The sequence below is a fragment of the Maylandia zebra genome, linkage group LG2 (genome assembly GCF_041146795.1).
Source record: "Maylandia zebra isolate NMK-2024a linkage group LG2, Mzebra_GT3a, whole genome shotgun sequence".
Taxonomy (NCBI): Eukaryota; Metazoa; Chordata; class Actinopteri; order Cichliformes; family Cichlidae; genus Maylandia; species Maylandia zebra.
In genome coordinates this window covers 32,171,587-32,196,433 of record NC_135168.1, presented here as the reverse complement: position 1 = coordinate 32,196,433, position 24,847 = coordinate 32,171,587, and the positions used below count along the sequence as shown (strand labels likewise).

The following is a 24,847-nucleotide window of genomic DNA, read 5'->3' as shown; positions in this document are numbered from 1 at the left end:
TGATCGTACGCACAAGGGCGGCGGGCAAATCGAAAAATGCGGGGAGGGGTCAACTCCTCCCATCGTACATAGGCTGTTGGAGAGCTGCCAATCAAAGAACAAAGCTCCGTCGAAATCCAGCGAACCCGAGTTTAAGAAGATTCTATTGGTCATAGATACACGATGTTGCACACACCCACCCAACACTTCAACCAATGACCTCGCTTAAAGTTGCACTAATGAAAGAGGCTACCTTTTTAGGCGAAGCTGATCATCATTCAGGACAGGGTGTTAACCGTTAACTTCTTCATCATCTTCTTTCGGCTGCTCCCCTTCTTCCATCTCACTCATCTCACTCCATCTCTAGCATCCTCATACCAGCCCTCTGCAAGTTCTCCTCCACTACATAATCTTCTCTGTGGTCTTCCTCTTTTCCTCCTGCCTGTCAGCTCCATCTTCAGCATCCTTTGTACAGTGTATCCACTATCTCTCCTCTGCACATGTCCAAACTGCCTCAGTTTTTCCTCTCTAACTTTGTCTCCAACCTAAGCTGTGCCTCTGATGTACTAAATTCTAATCCTGTGCATTCTGGTCACTCTCAATGAAAGTCTTAACACCTACAGCTCACTCTCCTGTCTTTAAGTCGGTGCCACCTTCTCCAAACCATAATTCAATTTTCAATTCAATTTTATTTATATAGCGCCACATCACAACAAAAGTCACCTCAAGGCGCTTCATAGATACAGAGAAAAACCCAACAATCATATGACCCCCTATGAGCAAGCACTTTGGCGACAGTGGGAAGGAAAAACTCCCTTTTAACAGGAAGAAACCTCCAGCAGAACCAGGCTCAGGGAGGAGCGGGGCCATCTGCTGCAACCGGTTGGGGTGAGAGAAGGAAAACAGGATGAAAGACATGCTGTGGAAGAGAGACAGAGGTTAATAACAGATATGATTCAATGCAGAGAGGTCTATTAACACATAGTGAGTGAGAAAGGTGACTGGAAAGGAAAAACTCAATGCATCATGGGAATCCTCCGGCAGCCTACGTCTATTGCAGTATAACTAAGGGAGGATTCAGGGTCACCTGGTCCAGCCCTAACTATATGCTTTAGCAAAAAGGAAAGTTTTAAGCCTAATCTTGAAAGTAGAGATAGTGTCTGACTCCCGAATCCAAACTGGAATCTGGTTCCACAGAAGAGGGGCCTGAAAACTGAAGGCTCTCCCTCCCATTCTACTTTTAAATACTCTAGGAACAACAAGTAGGCCTGCAGTGCAAGAGCGAAGTGCTCTAATAGGGTGATATGGTACTACAAGGTCATTAAGATAAGATGGGGCCTGATTATTTAAGACCTTGTGAGGAGCAGGATTTTGAATTCTGGATTTAACAGGAAGCCAATGAAGGGAAGCCAATACAGGAGAAATATGCTCTCTCTTTCTAGTCCCTGTCAGCACTCTTGCTGCAGCATTTTGGATTAGCTGAAGGCTTTTCAGGGAGTTTTTAGGACATCCTGATAATAATGAATTGCAGTAGTCCAGCCTGGAAGTAATAAATGCATGAACTAGTTTTTCAGCGTCACTCTGAGACAGGATATTTCTAACTTTAGAGATGTTGCACAAATGGAAGAAAGCAGTCTTACATATTTGTTTAATATGTTCGTTGAAGGACATGTCCTGGTCAAAAATTACTCCAAGGTTCCTCACAGCATTACTGGAGGCCAATGTAATGCCATCCAGAGTAAGAATCTGGTTAGATACCATATTTCTAAGATTTTCAGGGCCGAGTACAATAACCTCAGTTTGATCTGAATTAAGAAGCAGGTTTCACAAATCACCTCTAACACTCGACTCCACCCACTCCTACCCTGCATGCACTCTGTTCTTCACCTCTTCTCTGCATGAGTGGGAGGCAGGTATAAACACGTGCATTGCTTTGACTTACGTTCATTCTTCTCCTCTCCAGTACAAACCTGCACCTCTTCAGGCTCTCCTCCACCCACCTTCTACTCTCACTATGGATTTGTATTCTCTGTGAAAATCATAGTCCGTGCAGACTCCTGCCTGACTGCATCTGTCTTCAGTACAAACAAGTAGGGGTCAGAGCTGATAATTGATTTAATCTCACCTCCCCACCTTGAACCCATCTGTCCTACTGCACATCTCACAACCGTCTTACTGTCCTCATACATGCCCTGCACCAGCCCTACATACTTCTCTGCCACTCTGGAATTCCTCACTGCACGCAGCAGTTCTATACTAAGAAAAAATGCAGTTTTATGCTGCAACTCCCCAAATGCACCCCCTGAAAGACATCTTTACCTAAGAATTATTTATTGGTGGCACTGCACTTAATTGGTTTAGGTCTTATTTGTCAAATAGAACTTTCTCTGTCAGCCTTCTCGGTTACGAATCGTCTTCTGCTCCTCTGTCATGCGGTGTCCCACAGGGCTCAATTTTAGGGCCACTGCTCTTTTTACTGTATCTATTGCCTCTGGGTTCCATCCTTAGAAGGCATGGGATCTCATTTCATTGTTATGCCGATGACTACCAAATTTATTTGCCATTAAAGTACAAGGATGGCATCTCCATAAAACCTCTTTTGACATGTCTAGATGACATTAAAGCTTGGTCGGCTCTAAACTTTTTAAATTTTAATTAAAAGAAAACAGAAGTGTTGGTGTTTGGACCCAGTGGTCCTTGCGAGTGGTCCTCTGTAGATTTGGGACTCCTGGAAGTCTATTTTAAACCTTACTGACCTTGGTTTTAAGTTGGACAGTGATTTTAAATTGGACAACCAAATCAGAGCAGTGGTGAAGTCCAGTTTTTATCATTTAAGGCGACTGGCAAGAGTAAAATCTTTTCTTTCGAGGCAGCACCTTGAAACAGTGATCCATGCTTTTATTTCTTCCTGCCTGGACTACTGTAACTCACTTTATGTGGGGGTCAGTCAGTCATTGCTCTCATGTCTGCAGCTTGTTCAAAATGCTGTTGTGATTTATGGTGACAACCGAACAAAACACCCATTGTTGTGTTACATTATTGTGAAACCTGTTTTTATGTGTAAGTCACAATGTCTGCACACCCTAAAATTCTGTATATAAGAATATAATGACAGGTCAAAATGTAAGTGGGAAGTAGTTGAGAATTACAGACATATTAAAACCGTTTCTTTCCGTGGTCATTTTGTCACAATGATGGAAGAAATCCTATAGTCACTTGTTGACTTTCACTATAATACTACAACTCAGTTTATTAAAGACCCATCAATGATTTTCTTAGGAACAAGTGTACATGACTGTTCTTCTGAATTAATTAGATCTTATAGTAAAGTAGTACAGCCACAAACTGAGAGAATACAACTGTGTTCATTTTTCATACAGTTATGTCTGATGGTATATGGAGGGTGATGTGGCTTTGGCTCTGTACGCGAACGTAATAGATTTTCCAATGAAGGAACTGAGATGCATTGGAAGCATAGCCTTTGGCTAAAACGTATTACATTTACCACAGTCCTCAATCAGCAGTGTCTGGAAATTATGACCACCATCAAAGAACGTGTGCAGCCTTTACTGAAGCTGTGTTCAGTTGTTTGTTTCAGCGTTTAGTTTCAAGTGAACTACAGCTGGATTGGGCTGAGATTCATTGCAGAAATTCTTGTGTTGCTTTTTCATGATATTTTAAGTCACTGTCCATCTTTTCTGCAAACTACTGCCCAATAACCTTTGCTGAATTTGTCTATATTTGAGCAGACAGCTCAGGACTGATCAGGCTGCTTCTAACTTCTGTCAGATCATCAGTAAACACCACAGACCCAATCCATTAGAAGCCATCATGCTCATTCCTCACACTGCCATCATTTCTCTGTCCATTCCCTTACAGGCTGATTTGAGTTTCATTTGTGCTGTTTCAGAGCTGTTTGGGCGTCTTTAGTTGTTGTTTTTTTAGCCAAGTTTAATCTGGCTTTTCTAATCCTCAGACTGATGATTTGTTTGTAACTTGTGGCGAACACTGTGGATTTCCACTCATGGCAGTCTGTCTTTATGATACACTTTCCTCGTAGACACCGTTCTTTACTTGGCTTCCTATCAGGGGGTTTTATTTTCCATGGAAATGATCTTGTAATCACTCATTACTGGGTTCTTCAACAAGATTCAACAAGCAGCTGGAAACATTTCTTGAGAGATTTTGGTCCATGTTGACATGACGACAACACTGCTGCTGCAAATTTGTCAGTGGTGAATCTCTGAATGGTGTGAATCTCTGTTCCATCACACCCCAAAGGTGCTCTACTGGATTGATATCTGACTGCTATGGAGGCCATTTGCCTACAGTGAGCTCATTTTCATGTTCAAGAAACCAGTTAAAGCTTTGAGTTTTGTGACACGGTGTAATATCCTGCTGGAAACAGCCATCAGAAAAAGGCTACACTGTGCTCATAAAGAGATGCACAAGGTCTGCAATAATAGTAAGGTGGGCTGTGGCATTTAAATGATGCTCAGTTGGTACTAAGATGCCCACATTGTTACACCCTTACCCTGAACCGCTGTTACAAGGCAGGATGAATTCATGTTGGTTACACTAAACTCGGACCCTTCCAACAGATCGTCACAGCAGAAATCAACTCATCAGATCAGGCAACATTTTTCCAAACTTCAGTCCAATTTTGGCGAGTCCATGTGAAGTGTAACGTCAGATTTGTGTTCTTAGCTGGTGTGGGATTCTGCTGCTGTAGCACATCTGCAATCAGCTCAAAGTAGTCTGACCTCTTGCATCAACACAGCATTTTTGCCAAGAGAACTGACTTTTTTTTTCTTCCCCTTTTATGTCCTATTCACTGTAAACCTGAGAGATGCTTGTGTGAGAAAGTCCCAATAAATGAGCAGATTTTGAAAATACTCGGATCAGCCTGTCTGGCACTGAGAACCACACCATGTTTCAAGTCACTTTAATCACTTTTCTTCTGATAATTAGTTTGAACATCAGCAGATTGTCTCAACCATGTTGGCATGCCTAAATACACTGGCAAAGTTACTGCCTGTGATTGGTGATCTAGATATTTATGTTGAGCAGTCGAACAGGTGTACCTGTTGGCCTGTGAGTAATAGGCTATTGTAGCATAATGATGGCTATATTTCACTTGCACTGATGACTTTTTCAGCTCATGTTGATCCCAGAAACAACTCCAAATACAACAGCCCTTTCAGCAGCCTAACCTATGTAATCAGGGGACAGTCTGTGGAACAGCTTTGAATCAACAGTACAATAACTTTTGGCCTTTTGAAAAAGAGTGCACATCAATACAGAGTTTTTGGCAAATAGCTAAAGCAACAAATGTTGCATCACTCTGTAACAACATACAGGCCTGACTGTACCTGCATGTTCTCACAGCTAGCGTGTCACATTTAAACTTTTAAAACTCACTTTTGTATTTCTCTTGCCTCCTTTCTGGGTTGTTTTTGTTTTTTTCCTTTTTTCTCGTTGCTTGTTTGGTAAATAATAAGAGAGGAAAACCCTCACTTTTAATACTCTAACAGGCCACGTGTAGGGCTTCTAGTCTCTACTACCCTTAAGACTCACTTTTAAAACAAAAACTCGATTCACTCAGTAAAAGTGTAAAATAAAAATATTTTCTATTCCAATCATTCATGGATACATTTGTAGAGATACAAGTAACAGTACATCAAACAAAGTCAAGCCAACTCCTCTAAAGGGCTCTACTTGGCCCTTTAGCAGCTAAATAAAAAATGCCACCTTTAACAGTGGGAAAATCCAAGTGCATGCTGGCAAAACTTGTAATTGTGACTGTCTGAAATCCAGATATTCAAAAGTACTCATGATGATAATACAGTAGCAAAATATTACATATCAAGAAAGAAAGGCTAACATGAAAAGAGTATTCTTAAGACGCGATTACAGAAACAAGGTAATCAAACTGCACAACGTCATCGACACTAGTAACAAACAGACCCCTCTTAAAAGTGAGTCCTTTAGAAGCTAGGGAAGAGGAAACAACGCTTTGACGTTCAACAAGTGTGGGTCATGTCATTTGTGGCAACATGGGCAGTGAGTGACAATCAGAAGATCAGTTCATCATCTCCTTTCCCCGACATTAACATGTAGTTTTCAAAATTGGTTCAATAGCTGAAACTTGGGGAAGTCTTGGCTTGTTATGATGCTTTTGCAGTCCAGTGCACTGCCGAGTACCACCGGTCATCCTGTTCAACTCTTAAAAAAAGGGTTTCATGAAGAAGACATCTGGTGCACACTGGGGGCATCCTGTCCACGTGAAACACTTTGGGAGCTTGTAGACCACAACTTTGTGAGTAGGCTAAGGTTTAGTATAAAGAAAGGAAAAAAAAGAAAAGAAAAAGAATCTCTCTCCGAGGTCTTGCGCTCTTCGGGTTTTCTTCCTACGTCACACCGACTGGGCCAAACCTGTTAAAACTGAACCCACCCTAAAAAGCAAAAATCATAAGGAAAGTTTGGTTAATGATGGCAATCGGACATTTTTACACTAATTCTTTGTGCACAACCAGAGGAGCAGTTACGTACTTAGTTGCCATTCACTTGTGTTGGTGTTCCTGCGTGGTGGATTGCTGCCCTCTCTCTACTGCGATTCTCTCGTTCCTCATCCTCTTCATCTCTCTCCTCATTGCCACTGTGGTTCTTACAGTATAGCCTTAAAAAACAAAAAACACAAAAAGGGTTTGTAAGTTATGGAAATGTGTTTGTTTTTTTAAGTGATGAATAACTCAGGAAAGTGGAAAACCACAGAGTGAGTGCTGAACACGCCGCCAACATTATGCTGATTTCATTACTGCAGAGCTCCAAACTTCCTCTCCCATTAACATCATCACAAACACTGTGGACACAAACACTGGGAGCTTCATAGCAGCTCCTGTAGGTGTAATGTGTAGATAGAGCAGTGCTTTGGTCCATATAATGTAGCAATCTCAGCTGCAAACCATGCACACCATTTATCAAACCTTAAAAAAGGACCATGTTGCTGTATTTTAGCCTTAAGTCTTTAGTGTTTAATGGTTTGCAACCTCCGTCATGCTAACACTGCACTCTTCACCTCTGCTGGAGAGGAGAAAAATGAGGAGTCATTCAAAACAGCATGTGAATGGTGTTTATCAGAACAACCTGCATGAGCTCCAAAAAAACTGTAATGAATCATATTAACATTTTGTTTTCCAGGCTGACTGATAACAAACTCAGAAATTAGCCACCTGGCAACAGCCGCTTTGCTAACTGCATTGCAGAACCGGGGCAGCCTGCCAGCAGCTGACTGTCGTGGCTTGTTGCTCCTCAAATCGACCCTAACACAACTATCAAGGCACTCCGTCTGGCAGACCATCGGGTATGTACTGAACATCGTGAAAGAGGTGACTGTGTGCATCCTGCTGGATCAAAAGATGCATCTTCCTGAAACACACACTTGTACTGAACGAGCAACAAAAACACTTTAAGGAGAAATAAGCAAGGAAGGAATTCTCCTTTCACGATACACTCGATGCTTTGTGACAACACTAAAAAATTAATAAAAAGTCTTAAGAGCACAATTTTTCTACCTCACTTCCATAGTCGTGATCACAAAATTGGGGCCGGGATTACGATAAACATAATATATACCAGAAGGTGTTCTTATTCAAATCCCTGCACATCACTGAGACAACCATTAATTATCTTTGTGATCCAGTATTCACGTCAGTAACTGAGTTACAAAATAATTGCAATGCTCTTGATGATCACACATAAAAACAAGTAATTGTGTGTTAACAATTACTGTCACTATAATGAGACCACAACTGTGCAATAAATATATAATTAAGCAGTTTAGGACACAAAAACAGAAGATAAAATAGAGAAGTTTTGCTCACTTGTAAATGCCACGCGCCATGTTTTCAATATACTTGGCTTTGTCCTGCAGGCCGCAGTGGTAGTGGTAGGTCTTCACACATGCTTTGATTTCACACCCAATGGTAGCACCCAACTGAGTACACAGCGTGCATTTCTGGGGGGGGAAAACCCAACACAATCCACAACTCTGTCAAAACGAATTTTAGATGCAAAACTTTAAACTGCTATTTGTTTCGTGTCCCCACCATTCTTTTGCCTCTTTTGATTTCCTGGATGACAGTTTTCACATCAAAGTTTCCAAATTCGGCCCGTGACGTGGTGGTCAGCTGTACCGTCCCCGATGAAAAAAGCTGAAACAGATCAGAGATTAAATGCAGGCCGGCGGTACTTTAAAAGCACATCCACAGATTACCCTCCGAACGGGAATTCTCACCATGCACTTGTAGTGTGCGGCCACTTTTTTGGAGTTATCCGTATGAAGCATGCCTCTTGTTTCATTCTCTTCCTCACCAGCATGGCAAAAGCCGCAGCGCTGGCCGCTGTCTCCAGGGCTGGTCCGGAGAGGTGACCTGTCCCGCTAAATAAACAAAAAGGGCACATCAGCTAAAATTCACACCCAGCACAGACACCATTCAAGGGAATCTCGTATTGTTTTATGGACTCTGAGCGCTGCCGTACGTGAGAGGAGCTCTCCTCATCTGCAGCCTGTGACGAGGTAGAGCGTGTGTCTTCTGACTGGCCGCGAGATCCCGCCTTGGCTCTCCCCTTCTCGAACCTTCCCCTGCCCCTGCTTTGTGGAGGCGACGAGTCTGAATCCTCGGCCACAGCTCCCTCTTCATCTAATGACAAAGAAATAAATCGGGTTTCACAAATTTCAGCTTCACAACAACACAAAGACACATGCAAGTGGAAGTGTTTTGACAATAAAACAGATTACAGTTTTAATTCAGAATAATGCTAACAATGGCTGTTGTTGCACAGGTTCAATGATAAATGTCACAGGCTTGTGGTTAAGTAGTAGCAGTGTAACTGATGTTAAAGTAAACTTTACCTTGAATGCCATCCTGGGAAGCATCCCTGTGTTTGCGGCAGTAAACGCTACAATCAGAAATAAAAGAGTTCAGTTAAAAGACGCCAGGACTGAATATGAGTGACAAATGGTTGAGATTAATGACCAGCTGTGCAGCTATAGTTAATAAATGCCTGGGTGTATGACTGTTTATTGTACAGTAATGCTCAGCAGAATCCAAATGTAAGAGTCTTACAGGTAAATCCCTTGCGAGGGATTCTCTTTGATCTGGGCTTTGTCCTTAACAGCACAGTAATAGTGATACGTCCTCCGGCACGTCTTCACATCGCAACCGATGGTCGCACCCGGTCGGTGACAAGAAGAACACATCTACAACAACAGCAGATGCAGCGACATTATTTTGTACGCCGATTCAAAACAGTCATCCATTAGTAACGCATTCATACGTGGATCTGAGAAATGATCGCTCCAAGTATTATGGGTCTGGTGTGTCATATGAAAATATTAAAAACATGTCCCAGTGGGACACCGCTGATTGATTCAAGAGAAGAACAAATTAAAATCAGCAGGGAAGGTTAAACCAAAAGGAAAACAATGTGATACAATTTAAAAGAAAACCAGCACAGGAAGCTTAGAGTGGCTGATAACATACCGTCTGTAGATGAACACTGAACTGATCAGAGAGCGTTATTTTTAAAAACTGATGAATATTTTTAATTATTTTTTCCCCAAAATGTAAGGATGCTTTGTTGTTTATGATCATACACCAAACGTGTAGTTACTGGTCAAATAGGACCTGCCTTTTAAAGGAAGGGATTTAACGTTTTATAGGCAGAAATATGAGCCGATTCATCAACATAATATCCAAAAGATGAATCAGTGACAATCTGCAGAAAGGTTTGGGAAACAAATTAAAATGTTTGCAAACGCACAACTTTAAAGGCTACATTTTTTACTCTTTACTAAGTGATGATGTAACAAAAACAATTATTAAATAAGTCAAATACAACATGTGCAACTTATTAATGCACAGCTCTGCAGATCAATTCTCATTTTGAAATAAGCTGCATTTCAGTGTGACACCCCTCTCACACTTATATACAGGAAATACAGAATAGTGCAAGCACACACTTACAGACCACTGCAGTGCATCCCATTAGCATTCAGTGGCACACTGACACACACACAACCAGTTTTGAAAGCATCCTGGAAAAGCAATCTTTTTATTTAACAGTGTGTCAGATTGAGGCAAGAAGAACCAGCAGCTTTAGATCTTTTATTGGATGAGAACAGCTGACATTTCCCACTTAAAGATGCCAAGAAAGAGGATATAATGTAATAATAGTAGCTGGTATCAACCCCAGTCCTCTGTAGCAAACTTGCATAGTTACATAAACACACACACACAGCTTAAAAGGTGAGACACCATTATTATAATGATGATGATGATTATAGCAAAAGCAGTAAAAACTATGAGTACATTTTGGCATTAGTAACTATTACTTAGAAGCAGGCATTGTACAGCCACAGATGTGCAATTTCCTCAAAGAGAAATGCGCTCAGGGTCATTCCCTTGAATGATTCCACGACTGCTTTCAGATGCTAAACAGTCTCTGAACTGAAAATTTGGGCCTTTAACACTAATTTGGCAGCGGTGCTAACCCATGGATGCAGCCTATCTGCTGACCTGAGCACAACAGTAGGTACTCACCAGTTTATTTCCCCTCTTGATCTCTTTTTTCACATCCTCAATGGAAAATCCTCCAATGTTTTCACTGTCTGAATGTGATGTGACGAGGGCTGAAGAGAAAAGCTGAAGAGGACAGAAAAAGAAGCAATAAAATAATGAGAAATTTATTTACGTAGCATTAATATAAGGATGAATTTGATATACAGAACATCTCTGGGATTATTTCTCTTAACTATTGCTGATGTACAGTTTTCCACAAAGGCATTAGATCATTTATGGGAGAAGAATCATTTCATTTCACAACTGCATGAAGAAATAAAAACAAAAACAGACGTGAGCTGTTCACTATTCTGCTCATGTGGCAGAGGGCTGCAAAGTAGGCAGCTTGGATGACGGATCCCGGGCTGAAAAACTGAGAACAACGCGGCTTCCTCACCATGCACTTATGGTGGGCTGCCACCTTCTGGCTGTCAGACATCAGCAGCTGCCCACACTCCTTGTCCCGGTTGGTTCTGCAGAAGGCACATTTGGGTAGCCGTGCTGCTGCTGCGGCTCCTTTCCTCTGTCCTGACATGGCCAAAGGCTTTTTTGTTTGTGAATCTAATTTAGAAAAGGAAAAAAAAAAAAAAAGTAAGAAAAACAAGATAAATTTCACTTGCAAAAGCTTGTAGACTCTTTTAGCAGGGATGGAATCAAAGGAAATGTTCACTATGATGCATTGGTCTACATGGAGTTTAATCACCGCTCATAAACTAGAAACTACAAGACAGTAGATACTCACCGCTAATGTAGGCAAAGAGTGAGTGATGAATAGAAACATCACTTACAGTTTGGATATTTAAGCATAAACCACGTTCTTGGACTCACACACCCCCAACCCCACGCCCTCACTTAAGTGAAATAACACATAAGTTGCTTTGGAAAGGAGCCACGAGAAACTCTTTTCCAGAAACAGCAGGAAACAAAAACTTTCAACTACTCGCAGACAAGTAACTTCAAAACAGAGGGGGAAAGTCACAACAGAGCAGCTCGTGCCTGCTTTAAGTGCTGCTTGGCAAAGCCAGGAATGGATCCCACATTTTTTTTTTTTTGGGGGGGGGGGGGATTTCCCATTTCACTTCAGTTTTTCCAACTTCAGAATCTCATAAAGTTTATTCTAACAGAGCATGTGGGGTTTTTTTTTCTAGATGCTGAATGGAGAGGGAAAAAAAGTAACAACCACCTACAGTTTTTGTGTGAAGAAGGCAGTCAAATATAAAATCCTGTTGTAAAGTGTCATGGCTGAAGGCCATATTGTGAGGATACAGGGAACCTTTACCAGTCATCCAAAGCCTAGATAAGATTAAAAAGGAAGGGAAATCAGCAGAAGCTGGTGGAGCACATCTGATGCAACCCGGAGTACTTTTAATTATAATGTCCTCCATAGCAGTTTTATTTGTGACGACTAGTTAGTACACAGGCATTACCTGGAGTTTGAATGATTTCAAGTTTCATATTGTTTTTGATTCAATGCCAGCTAAATTTTAAATGCACATCTTATTTATGTATTAATCTAAATTTTATTAAAATTCAAACAAATCCGTTAGTGTATTCTTCAGAGTGCATAGGTGGATCAAACCCCCAAACGCGTGCTGTTATTCTCACATAGTCCGCTGTCATAGTGCTCTGCACACATTCTTTAAAGGAAAATAACCCAAAAAGCAAAGGAAAACTTAAAAGATATAATCAATCCACAAACGAAACTGGGTGATTTTATGTAGATATTAGAGAAAGAAAGAAAAAGAATCACAATAGCAGTGCGCTGCGACGCCTTGATAGAGCCATTACAGCCATGACAGCAGGGCCAGGATTTCACTGCGGCGGCTCCAGCAACAGAGCTCAGCGTGCAAACACACAATACTGGCCGAGCAAATAACACCAAAAAGACTATATTTCAACATCTGCTGCTCTCTGAATCGCTCTCACATCACAATCTTGCACTACAAGACGATAGTTGTGGGGGGATTTTTGACGAGAAGGGGCGAAACATAAGAAGCGACTGAAATTGCTCCCACAAACTTTTGAATTAAAGGGGGTGTGTGACTCTTTCTCCACCAAACTAGTTATAACTGAAAACATTTTTACTACGAACATCTCAGCGCCGCGAAATGTTCCTCCCAAGGCCTTTTCATGCAGAGAAATAAAGGTCGGTTGCAGGAAAATGTGACTCTTCGACATTATGATTTCACTGGAAGTCGAAAAACTGCGAATATTTCCCTTTAAATGTGGGAAATTATCATGACAGGCGCGGGTCTTTGCGAACCGTTTCGAAGTAAAGAGCGCCATACGTGATGTATCCCTGTGAAAAGCGAGCAGCTCGGCTTGTACGCAAGCAATACGGCCTGAAACGACAACAGGCCATAAAACACAGCGGGTATCATCCAGCCGTGGATTCACAGCTCGTAGCTTACCTGTTAATGTAATCTTATCGCGCCGAAACGCTACAAAAGAAGGAAAAGTGCTCCGGCCAGCGGCTGTGTTTCTTTCCGTCCTTCAGAAGTGATCGTGTGCTTTTCGCAATAGCACCAAGCTAGCTAAAATGTCCACGGCGCTAGGACTTCCGGGTCTGGCTTTCACAATAAAAGTCATGACGACAAACTTACGTGTCAGGCGTAAAAAAAAAGCAAAACTGTTTTTTAAAAAAGACCTAAATGAAATGGCTTTAATGAAGTGTATCTTTCCTAAAAGCAGAGCAGAACAATGCAGGTTTAGTAAAAGCTAGTACTGATTTTAATTTAAATATAAGTTGTTGCTGCTGTTATAGCTAAAATCAGCCCATGTTGTCATGTTTTGGGGATTTTTGTTTTAAATTATCAAAAATAAAGGTCTCTTCTAAGAAAAAATCCATTTGATTTAATTTATTTTCTTTCATGTTGTAATATTGCTACAAAGATAAGTGTGTCTAAACCTTGTACGTTATCACATTTTTATCACATATCATCGGGCCACATGAGACCATCAAAGAAGGACTTGTAAATAAATGCCATTTACACTGTGTAATGTAATGTAATTACAGATGGATCTAAGTTTGGTCCCCGTGACACACATTAAAAGATAGATAGATAGATCAACCTCCTCATCATACAAAACAGTTGTCTTAATAATACTGTCTGTTTTGTGGCCCGTTTGAGTTTGCTGGGTATATGCAGAGTCAGGTATTTGACTATGGTCACCACAGCTTTTCCTCTAATGAGGAGGGATTGAAGGATGTGAGGTCTCCTCCTACCACCACAATCTCTTTTATGTTCCCCAAATTTCCCACAAATTGTTTGCATCACACCAGCCAACAAGTTCTTCCACGTCTCTCCTCTACATTGACTCATCATTAATTGCAACAGCTGCATCATCTGTAAAAGTCACAATATGATTGCCCGGATACTTTGCTGAGCAATCACGTGTGAGTAGTGTGCACAGTAAGGGGCTCAATACAAGCTTAATCACAGCTGAGTTTTTATGCACTGGGACAATAATGGACCTCTAAGGCACCACAGTCTGGGATATGTTAAAAAATGCATGTCAACACCATGGTGGGGCCCTGAGTAGGAAAAGTTTAAACCAGTGATGTCAAACTTATTTTATGTCATGAGACACGTGCATCCTACTTTGATCTTAAGCCGGGCGGTCCTGTAAAACACCCCTTTCTGTCACTCTAAAGAAATGTAACTTGCATTTAAACCCTGAGATATCTTAATATAAAAAAGTACAATTTCAAGAGAATGCCTCAGTTTTTCTACATGACCTGAACGGTGATAAACAAAATAATGAAGTAATAAATGTGTAAAATTACAGAAAAAGTTCTATAAAAAATCCCAGAAATTTCCACAGTATTTCATTTAATTACTTACGTATTACTTTATTATTTTAGTGTGATATGAATGTCAAGGACACCCTTATCAGTAGGAAAAGTAAAACTTACACTTGCATGGTCTAAATTTATGCCCTTCATTTACTGTTTTCAAAGCCATCCAGTGGGCTGAATTTGGAGTCTTTGCCAGCTCAATTCTGGATCCCCTCATGTTTGACACCTGTGGTTTAAACTATTCTAAAAACATACAGTATTGTGCAAAAGTCTTGAGCTGCCACTCCGTTCTTTGTATTTTGCTTCCAAGGAGCCAGACTTTCTTTTAGTAATAGTTTTGCATGCTTTCATCGTTCTCTTTCAGCTAATTCCTTTATGGATCTCTTCCATTATCCCACCCTATACCTAGAATCCACCTCTCTCACTCCAACCATCTTTCCTTTTTCTCTCTCTCCTCTGTTCGTGTGTGTGGGTTCCTGCCTGTGTTCCAGAGGTGGAGTGTTTCCTGGGCGTCGGCCCTGCCTACACACCTGAAATTCAGAAGCAGTTGTGTTGATTATTACATGGACTGTTAATCCAGTCATGAATTGGCCTCCGCAAAGCCTGGACGTCAACAATATTATTATATAACATTACTAAGACAATGTGGGATCACCCCGGCAGAGCATGGAGCAAAACGCAGCCACCTCCCGAAGAAGAGCTTTGAAGGTGAAGTGTCCATATGTTCCCTTAAATGACATTCAAAGTTTCACTAATGCAAGTAAAAAGCTTATATGCAGGGTTTGTTAATGTAGTGTGGTTATTATCGCAAATTTGGACAACATGTAGTTGGAGAATACAGAGGAGAGTCAACTCATTATGCCTGTCATCCGTTATTAAGTGATGGTAATTGACATACATTAAAGAAAGACTTTGGTAACTATTCACGTTGAGGAACTTTTTGTGGTCCATATGTGTTCTAGAAATTGCTTGCTTTGATAATATCTAGTGAAATGTGTTTTATAGATGTTGCTATTGGATACTGAATTTTCTTGTGACTCAACAAAGAAATCACCAAAAGGCGATTAGATGAAAGAAAGAAAAAAAAAACTAATCCTGTTTCTTATTCTGGCCGATTTTTACAACGTTTAGATTTCATAACCACAGATAAAACACGAACTATTTCTCAACTAATGGCTCATCTCTTCCCGAGAATTTAGATGCACTTGATTTCTATTAACGGGATGTCCGGTAGAGTGGCTTCCTCTGCAACATACTCCCCCTCATTAGTATGTAACTTTGTGAAACATGCGCTCCCATAGTGGGGTAGAGGGCGTGCCCACATCACGCAAAAGTGATAGGATAAAATTGGTGTCAGTCATATTACATAGCAAAACATGACCGCCCATTGTCCCCGGGATGAGAAGAGGACGGGTGTTTCGGCAGAAAAGAACAGGGAAATGAAGTTGACAGACGGGCAAGCCCAGCAGCAAGTCACTCTGTAATAACTAGGAAGCTAGCAAGTTCGATGACAGGGGTCACTAGAAGTGAAATTTACGTCAAATATCACTGCTATGAATGTCTCTAGTTTGAGGAAGTTGTAGCTACAGTTAGGGGACGTTAGGTAGCTACAGCTGTCAGACAACGTTACAGACTTTTTCAAAGTAACGTTACAGTGGATATTGAAAGTGGAGACGACTCGCTAGCCCGCTAGCTCACCTTTGGTCACCGAGCGTCTTTGAAGTTCAAAGCTACCCTTCATTCGGTGAGTGTACACAGCCTGAAGTAAATATTTCAGCAGGGTGTTTTGTGCGTGTGTGCTTCCCCACAACCGTCCTTCTCTAACTGCGTCCTGTTGGTAGTTGCCTTGTTTCTAGCTATAGCTAACTAGGTCACAAGCTAGCTCAACTTTTCCGATGAGCATGCTGCAACGTTGACATTTTGACGTCCTGTTCTCCGTTACATCCTTGTTTTGGTTTGAAAGCTTGGCTTCTACTGTTCAGCTGACCCCGCTTAGTTTGAAAGTGGACTAATATAGACTAATATAATGAATACACCCTAAACTCGACGTAAGAAACGTTAAGTAAGAAAAGTTGCTAGCCTTTTTTTCGACTAACGTGAAGTAGCGTTGTGAGTTACTTTAAACTTTAGTCTCTTCCTTATGAGCTTCTGTCTTTAGCCAAACGCCATAACTCACTCATGTCTAGCTCATCAGGTGAAGTTTTTTTTGTTGTTTTGTTGTTTTTTTGTTAGCGATTTCCTGATGCAAAGCGGTGCAGGAAGTCGAATAGGTTTATTTGCACAATTTAAAAACCCGTGTTATGTTTCATCAGCGATCTGGTCTTAGATTACCTGTCTTCAGCCATGCCTTTTCCTTTTGGAAAGTCTCAGAAGAACCCAGCTGAGATAGTGAAGAGTCTGAAGGACCATGTTGCATATATGGAAAAGCTGGATGCTGGTGACAGCAAGAAGTGTGAAAAGGTCAGCTGTGGATTTCTCTGAGGATGGCATGAATGTTAAAAATTACAGTAACGCTGAGCAGCAGCTGATCATACTCTTTTTACCCCCTCATGTTATTAAGGTTGCAGAGGAGGTGTCCAAAAATCTTGCCTCACTGAAGGAAGTACTTTGTGGAACAGGTGACAAGGAGCCCCAAACTGAAGCAGTGGCTCAGCTTGCACAGGAGCTGTACAACACCAACCTTCTAATTTCTCTCATTGCAAACCTACAGAAGATTGATTTTGAGGTAGGAGAAAAAATGCCTTCTTTCTGCACTGACTTTATGAGTTTAAAGTATTGATTGCTTGGTGCACACATTGAATGATCAGGGGGAGTGCGTGTTTGCATGCCTGATTTGAACGTCTATGCCCAAAGCAAAAAAACCCTGTGTATATCAGCACCCAGTCTGAGTGGTTGTTACTGTGCAGGGGAAGAAGGATGTGGTCCATTTGTTCAGCAATATCGTGAGACGTCAGATTGGCACCCGCACGCCCACGGTAGAATACATTTCTACACACCCACAGATCCTCTTCATGCTTCTCAAAGGGTAAGTTCATATTTTCAGTGTACAGAAACTCAATGTTTGGTCATTTGATCTTCAATCTGACTGCTCGTTGTCCATTTATATGCATTAACAACAAATCCACCCTCAGAGCCTCATAAACAAACAAACAAATCCTTAGCATGAAATAAAAAGCATTTGGTTTTTGCTTTTTAGGTACAAATACCTTCCTTTAACATGCCTTGCAGTCTTCTGCATTAGCCAGTATGAGTTTCAACAACTCCCAAAGGAACAAGCATGAACTTGCTCACATGTGGGCTACACATGTAGATGATGGATAAAGCAAAAAGTACAGTGCTAGTTTTACAGCTCTGAAAAACTGAGTCATCCTGCTCACTCACTCAGAGACCAGCTGCATGCTCCGGCTGCTGTTTGGTGGATCGAATGCCATCTTATCCGGTTAAATGTCACAACTATAAAGTGGAAGATTTGGTTTGTTTATGAGAGGCAGACATCAAAACCTGACATTTAACGTTGATGTCTCGGTTTGTTACACTGCTAATGAACTCCCTTGTTGTGCGTGGGGAAATTGTGTACTTTTTTGCACAGGAAAAAAATACCTCTCTGTGGAAAATGAGATCTAGAAATGGCACATTCAACCCAAAATTATACCAAACAACTTCATTGATCCCACTAGGAGCGATTTGTTGTACACAAAACAGGAACATTCATACAAACGGATGGGCAATAATGTGGAAGGAGATGGATTAAAATAGAAATGTATATGAATTAAAAAAATACTAATAGAATATAAACTACACAGAGCATTTTGTACTATGATTGCAGAGGGAAAGATTGTCCAAAGAGGTAAAACATTACGACACTCTGATGGCTGCAGAGGCAGCTCACTTACAAGACCACATTCAGCCAAAACACTTCCTGCTTTCATTAAAAAAAAAAAAAAAAATCTTTTTTTGGTTCACTGTTGAGCTTGTGAACAACTTTTATTAATAATGCTGTTCAGGCTGTTTCTACTATTTACCATTAAACCAATAGATAAAAGGAAAAAACTGTGTAGACTCACAAAAAGTGGACAGTGGGTAACAGGACTGGCAAAAAAAAAAAATTAGGTGTGGAGAAACTGATTTTTTTTTTTTGTTGTTGTTGTTGCCCTCTGTGGTCATAATAAACCTGGGGATCATGAAAAATGCCACCAAAATATTTGTATAACGGTTCCCACACATCACCTTTTCAAAGCCTCTTTCAGACGTCCAGTCCTCTCTGCTCATCAGAGACATCTGAATATGTCAGCTGAATGGCCCCCCCGGCTACTTTTCCATGGAAAAAGTCACAGCTTTTAATACTGCAAGAATCTGAATGCAGATAGGCTCACATGTCTCGCGCCAGTATCTTGCGTTGCCCTGCTTTTGTTAAGAAACATGAGAATGCTTTAAAGAGCAACAACATGAGGGGGCGAAGAAAAAGAAGTTTGTATGAGACACCTGCTTTCCTTCTGTTTCACAGTCTTGCACTGCCCAAGCTCATTAAGACCTCAAAACAGATTGTTCTTTAAATAAATTGTTGTACATGTCACAGAGGACAAAGCATGAACATCTAGGTTGTTCCACATTTTAGCACAAAATTCGAAAGGCACATTTTGTGTACATTTAATGGCCCGATGAGTGCACAGACCTCTCGAAAATCACAAAATGCCTTTCACATCTGTGTTAACGTTGTTCACTTTGCGTCATTTGTATCATTTCACATCTATTACAGATTGAAATGTTTATAAAATCCAAGTTTACGTAAGTTTCTGCCAGGTCTCTGTCTGAAGAAGTCTGCGACAGGTTGGATTAATCAAAGTCAGCAGTGACGGTAGTTTGTGTTCCAGCTGTTTGTACAAGTCTTCTGAGTTCATAACTAACCTGCAGCAGCAGAGAGCAGTGCGATAACATATGCTATTACAGGGTCCATCGTGATCGAACTACAAAATCCTTACCTTCAGACTGGTAGGTGTTTTTTATAAACTGGACTTTAACGTTTTCTCAGCTCCATATGGGACGTTGCGTTTCTAATTATCAAAGCGACCAGAAGCTTTTGACGTTTCTTGATGTGCTGTCAAATATCTGGCAGAGCTTAAGGGACACTGTCTAGCATAAGAGGGTTATGGCTCATTCTGTCATAGTTGTGAGGATATAGGGATGAAACCTGGATGGGCATTAACTTAATTGACCTTTATCTGAATACTGTCTCTTTAAAAGATTGATGAGAGGGCTTATAATGCATTCTTTAGTATTTAGTATTTATTATTTATTGTCATTGTCAAGAACAATGAAATTGCGTTTGGGGCTTCCATGCAGCTCCTTGATTTAAGCCAAAGAATATATCACACTAAGAAATAGTACAGCGTCCACTACTGTAAATAATAAAGACTGAGAGTGTTAATGAGACCCTTTGAAAGCAAACGGCAGCCTTTTTATTAAAAGTTACTATTGTGACGTTGTATAAACAGTTCTCAAACAAAAGCTTGGTGTACTCCTTGCCATTTTTCTACCTGCTTAAATGAGTATAACAAGCTTTGCATCCTGTGCTCCTCTCCCTGCCAAGTAAGCAAATTGCATTGGTTCAGACTTTCCATTCACACTTAACAAAACATAGTTTTCTCCCAAAGTTTTTCATAATTAATGAGCACAACTGATCTAAAATCACTGCTTATTGGTCATCTTTAGATGAGTACATAAGTGCTCCAAAATGCGAAGATCTGGTTTCAGGGTAGTGACCTATGGAGGATGCTGCCATTCAGCAGACTTGTTTTGGACCAGATGTAACACTTTTTATTTATGTATTTGTTTTAAGGATCGCTTACACATTCTTCAGGCTCTTTTAAAAATATAAAAAATATTTTGGCGATTTACAGAATCTGTTCCATAAGTTTTACCCTAGTTTAAATTCTCAGCGTCACTGAGTGATTGACGACTTCTCTGCGTGTAGATCGCTGCTGCTGTACTCACGTTCTGCCTTAGTTTAATCCATTTGTTTATTTTTTGCGAGGATCTCGTTCCTTCGTCATTGGAAACACAGAGTTGATGTCAAACTAACAGTGACAGTGTTTAGGATGTGATTATACATCTCGAGTGAAAATTGTATAACTTGTGATGAGTTCACCATCACTTGGACCTGACATGTATGAACCTGTGCAGATACGAGGCTCCAGAAGTGGCTCTTAACTGTGGGATGATGCTGAGAGAGTGCCTGCGTCACGAGCCTTTGGCCAGGATAGTGCTCTTCTCTGAAGACTTCTTCTGCTTCTTCCATTATGTGGAGCTGTCAACCTTTGACATCGCCTCAGATGCTTTTGCCTCGTTCAAGGTACACTAATTTTTATATATATATATATATATATATATATATATATATATATATATATATATATATATATATATATATATATATTTTTTTTTTTTTTTTTTAATGGCAAGATTAACATCCTGACTGTTCCTAGTTGATATCTTGACCTCTTCTATTCCCCATCAGGATCTTCTCACGAGACACAAGATTATGTGTGCAGACTTCCTGGAGAATAATTATGACAGGGTGAGCTTTCTTGAGTGGTTTTGATATTTAATTGGAAAAACTGCTCATTCTTTACCCAACTTACTTTTGACATTTTTATCAGGTGTTTACAGAGTATGAAAAACTTCTGCACTCTGAGAACTACGTCACAAAACGGCAGTCTTTGAAGGTACATCCTCCTGCTCAGTCTTAAGTTTAACTGACAAGTTTGTGGACTGATTCTGTAAACTCATGTATATTTATTTGTTAGCTGCTAGGTGAACTTCTCCTGGATAGGCACAACTTCACTGTCATGACGAGGTACATCAGTCGGGCAGAGAACTTGAAGCTGATGATGAACCTGCTGAGAGATAACAGCCGAAACATCCAGTTTGAAGCATTCCACGTCTTCAAGGTGCGCAAAAAATTTCTCAAAATCCACTCTTAAATCTGAATTGTGTCATGAAAACCCCACATACCTGCTACCTTAAGTTGGTCTAATATTGAATGTGGGTTTTTGTTTAGTCAGGCTGAGTCATTGTGATTTCTCTTATTTAAAAGTTTGGTTGCTGCTAACAGCTTCACCTCTCGTTTTTACTGCTAGCTGGATATTTGTCCAGCTTTCTGTTATGCCAGTCTTTAGTATCATTCAGCTGCTTCTCCTTGGAGTCCTCCTGTCTAGCAGTTGGTCAGTCAGGAGGACTCAAACTCCGTCTTGTTGGACTACAGCTGGCGAAGGTGTCCTTGATCTGCTCTGAAGATGGGATCACTGAACCTAATCAGAACCTGCAGCAGGAAGAGAACTGGTTCATGATCAAAGCAGAACAAGAACTACCATCACAGCTGCAGTGCAAGACTTTGGCTAAAAGTAGATTCACTGGACTCTGTGCATTGCATCCACAAATGGTACTTAAACTTTTTACATAATCTTTCCAAAGGTATTTGTTGCAAACCCCAACAAGACTCAGCCCGTGATGGACATCCTTCTGAAGAACCAGACCAAGCTCGTGGAGTTCCTTGGCAACTTCCAGACGGATAGATCTGAGGACGAGCAGTTCTGCGATGAGAAAAACTATCTGATCAAGCAAATCAAAGACCTGAAGAGACCCACAGCGTCCGAGGAAGCTTAATGCAGTCGTCCCATTCTAATAATGGGACGACTGCTCTGTCAGGTGGTAGATTTTAGAGGTGGTGGTTCAAGAGGACAAAACAAAATAAAAACATGCATAATTAAAAGTTCATACTAAGTATAAAAAATAGGAAACGTTAAGTTTACTTCCTTCACTTTCTGGCTTAGTGTGGATGTGGAGGTTCTTTCCATCCAGCAACCTGAGTGGGCCAAGAACTGTTATTTAAACCGCAGTGCTTCTTATTTAGTTATAACCAAATGCCTTTTGGTTCCTTCTTCTAATGTTGGACCTTACGCTGTTACTTTTCCATATACATGGAAATTCGCAACCAGCTCGAGCACTGAGGTCATTTTCCAGAACTTGTACATGCTTTAGAGATTGAAAGGTTGAGAGGTAAATATATTATTTTTCTAATGTATCTTTTATGCTAAAACATTTAAAGCCTCCAGTAACTCTTCTTTCTGAATGATGCTTATTCTCATTGCTTAGGTTTGGTTTGTTGCGTCTTTTGTTTTTTGGAAAGCTGTTCTTTGTACAGGGACTGTCTTTAGAAATCCAGCTTTAGAAGAGTGGCACGTCGGCTCATATTGGGCAGGTCAGCTCGTAGTAGTAACATTTGGCAATTATTGCGCAGTTTTCAGGCTTTCGTTGGAGTGCACGCGATTATGCTGCACTAGCCAATGCATTAGCTGTCACAGGAAGAGAAAATCAAAACTATAGAGGAATCAATTAATTGTACTGTGATTTTTCAGGCTGTGCTCAGCGATGCTTACATGACTGAAATAGAAACAAGGCATCAGATAACGCTGCAGGCTACCAGCCCATCCGTTCACAGCTAACGCGGACAGCCAGGATACACCGATTGATCTCGCTGGATGCGCTTCATTTCTTCTTCACGTTCTAAAACTGATGGCAACAAATTAACAAAAAATCATAAAAATGTTACACTGTTATATTCATATCGGAGCACGGTGTGTTATTGAACCACAGACTTTTATAATAATTTTAATCAGGGTCGTGTTTTTCCCCTGATTAATTTCACTGCTACACTGGACTTGATTAGTCTGAAGACTGAAATATTACTAAAACAAAATGACATTTCACCTCAGAAACCACACAAATGCAAACTCCTAACCACACCATTATTCACTTTAATACAGAAGAGACAAACTGCTTAAGGAAAAGGTAAATTGTTAGGTTAGCTCTCTTTTCTGATATGATTATAACAGTGACACAGTGCAACAACATGCCTGCAAAGCATCAGAACAGTAGGTCCCATCTCATGTCACAATATTGTCAGGATAACCACATGCACTGTTCCACATGAGATTTTTGGATGATGAGCACTGACTTTACTCCTCACGTGCATCACCAGAGCTCAGTTGAAATAATTACCCTATTTCTGCTGTTGTTGTTGTTATAGTGGCTGAAATTACAGCGTTTCAGAATGCGTTGTCTGTGCAGACTGTTAGTGTATATACCTCATGGGATTTGAGTTTGCGGATGCTGGTTTTTATTTTTTTTATTTTATTTCCTTGACAAGATATTTAATTTGACATTTGACCAAAACAAAAGCACACAGCAGTGGTTTGAATGGATGCCGACATGTGATACATTTGTTCCGACTTGAGCAGGGACCGCAGCCTGGTTTTCACAATGGAAAACTGGATCCTTTTTTAAAACTTAAACTTTTCATTGTGTGGTACCTCATAAATGTTAATTCATAATGAATTGCAGTGTGGTACCTTGTAATGAATTTTTGCCTTATTTAAAGACATTTCATGGATCATGATTGATTCTTTCAATTTCTAATTTGTTTTAAACCAAAGCTGATATGAAAAAAGGGTTTAAAAATGTAAAAAATTAATTTAAAAAAATGTTAATTTCAGGTCCCAAATACATTAGCAGTTAATTTCTCATGTTCATGCGTAGACCAGGTTTATTACTAACTGCGATACTTGCTTATATGTAAACCCTGGGAGTGTAAATATATTTTAAGAGATCTGTAGTAGGCATCACACAGTGTAGTTTTCAGTTGGGTTGATTTGGCTTGATCATTCTTTGGTCCACTTCATGAGACCGTCACAAAGAGTGAGGACTTTCAGGAGCCATTAAATAATTTGATAAACTTGCTGTGAATGTGGTACACGATGCATAGATAAACTGAAGTCCTACACACCGTGCATTGTCATGTCATCAGTTTAGAAACTATAAAACAAATGAAAACTGTGAGAATACGTTGAGAATAATCCGTATACACAGTGGTCATTACTGATGTCTCCATGCAGCTGACTATAGATTTACTGAGGACAAAAAGTCTGTTATCAGTAATAATTAATGGAAGGAGGAAAAAAAATTATTGCCCGTATGAATTTGTATGCAGACTTTGAAATTTGGCCCCAGTCTTGACATGCACTTTTAGAAGGATGTGTTGTGCGCAGCCATCCCACTAGGGGGTGCTGTTAGCAACAGTGTTAGCACTTGTGTTAGTTGTACAAACAAAGCATTTCAAGTTTCTTTAACCCTACCTCCTGTTATGAATATACGAGTCACTGGCAATATGTAGTCACAAATTTAAATTCCTTAAAATCAATAATATGTATGAAATGAATTTAACTTTTCTGGGTTATTGTGCTTTACGTTTTTTGACTCTGTTGCCTTCTTTTCTTTCTTTACCTTTCCACACTGGATATTTTATTTTCTTCGGGAGGAAATTATGTGTACATAACTTTATAAAGGATAAGTGAAGTGTGAGAGCATTCATGAAAATAAAATGTCATTGCAA

At 40.3% G+C, this 24,847-nt stretch overlaps 2 protein-coding genes across 4 annotated transcripts; one reads left to right on the top strand and one right to left on the bottom strand.

Annotated features, from left to right (window-relative positions):
* Positions 1 to 5,587: 5,587 nt before the first annotated feature.
* On the bottom strand, positions 5,588 to 13,158 carry phf6 (PHD finger protein 6). Its single transcript, XM_004563207.3, has 11 exons — positions 13,013 to 13,158; positions 10,999 to 11,162; positions 10,584 to 10,685; positions 9,108 to 9,241; positions 8,894 to 8,940; positions 8,521 to 8,681; positions 8,276 to 8,419; positions 8,088 to 8,192; positions 7,863 to 7,996; positions 6,532 to 6,658; positions 5,588 to 6,434 (listed from the first exon to the last, which is right to left on the bottom strand). The coding sequence occupies exons 2-10, from the start codon at positions 11,134 to 11,136 to the stop codon at positions 6,532 to 6,534; spliced, it is 1,092 nt and encodes a 363-aa protein (XP_004563264.1). The 5' UTR covers positions 11,137 to 11,162; positions 13,013 to 13,158; the 3' UTR covers positions 5,588 to 6,434.
* Positions 13,159 to 15,774: 2,616 nt separating this feature from the next.
* cab39l1 (calcium binding protein 39, like 1) lies at positions 15,775 to 24,847 on the top strand. Of its 3 annotated transcripts, none has more exons than XM_004563206.3 (9): positions 15,775 to 16,144; positions 16,713 to 16,860; positions 16,961 to 17,125; positions 17,307 to 17,425; positions 20,581 to 20,749; positions 20,915 to 20,974; positions 21,057 to 21,122; positions 21,204 to 21,347; positions 21,871 to 24,847. In XM_004563206.3, the coding sequence occupies exons 2-9, from the start codon at positions 16,744 to 16,746 to the stop codon at positions 22,060 to 22,062; spliced, it is 1,032 nt and encodes a 343-aa protein (XP_004563263.1). In that variant the 5' UTR covers positions 15,775 to 16,144; positions 16,713 to 16,743; the 3' UTR covers positions 22,063 to 24,847. The 3 variants fall into 3 exon arrangements, with proteins under 3 accessions (XP_004563263.1, XP_012777881.1, XP_012777880.1); XM_012922427.5 differs by lacking the exon at positions 15,775 to 16,144 and adding an exon at positions 16,216 to 16,462; XM_012922426.3 differs by lacking the exon at positions 15,775 to 16,144 and adding an exon at positions 16,453 to 16,594.

Coding starts and splice junctions, on each gene's coding strand:
- cab39l1 (XM_004563206.3), top strand. CDS start 16,744: ATGCCTTTTCCTTTTGGAAAGTCTCAGAAGAACCCAGCTGAGATAGTG. Junction 16,861..16,960: donor ACAGCAAGAAGTGTGAAAAG/GTCAGCTGTGGA, acceptor CATGTTATTAAG/GTTGCAGAGGAGGTGTCCAA. Junction 17,126..17,306: donor TACAGAAGATTGATTTTGAG/GTAGGAGAAAAA, acceptor GTTACTGTGCAG/GGGAAGAAGGATGTGGTCCA.
- phf6 (XM_004563207.3), bottom strand. CDS start 11,136: ATGTCAGGACAGAGGAAAGGAGCCGCAGCAGCAGCACGGCTACCCAAA. Junction 7,997..8,087: donor TCAAAAGAGGCAAAAGAATG/GTGGGGACACGA, acceptor TTCCCCCCCCAG/AAATGCACGCTGTGTACTCA. Junction 6,659..7,862: donor ATGGCGCGTGGCATTTACAA/GTGAGCAAAACT, acceptor TTGTTTTTTAAG/GCTATACTGTAAGAACCACA.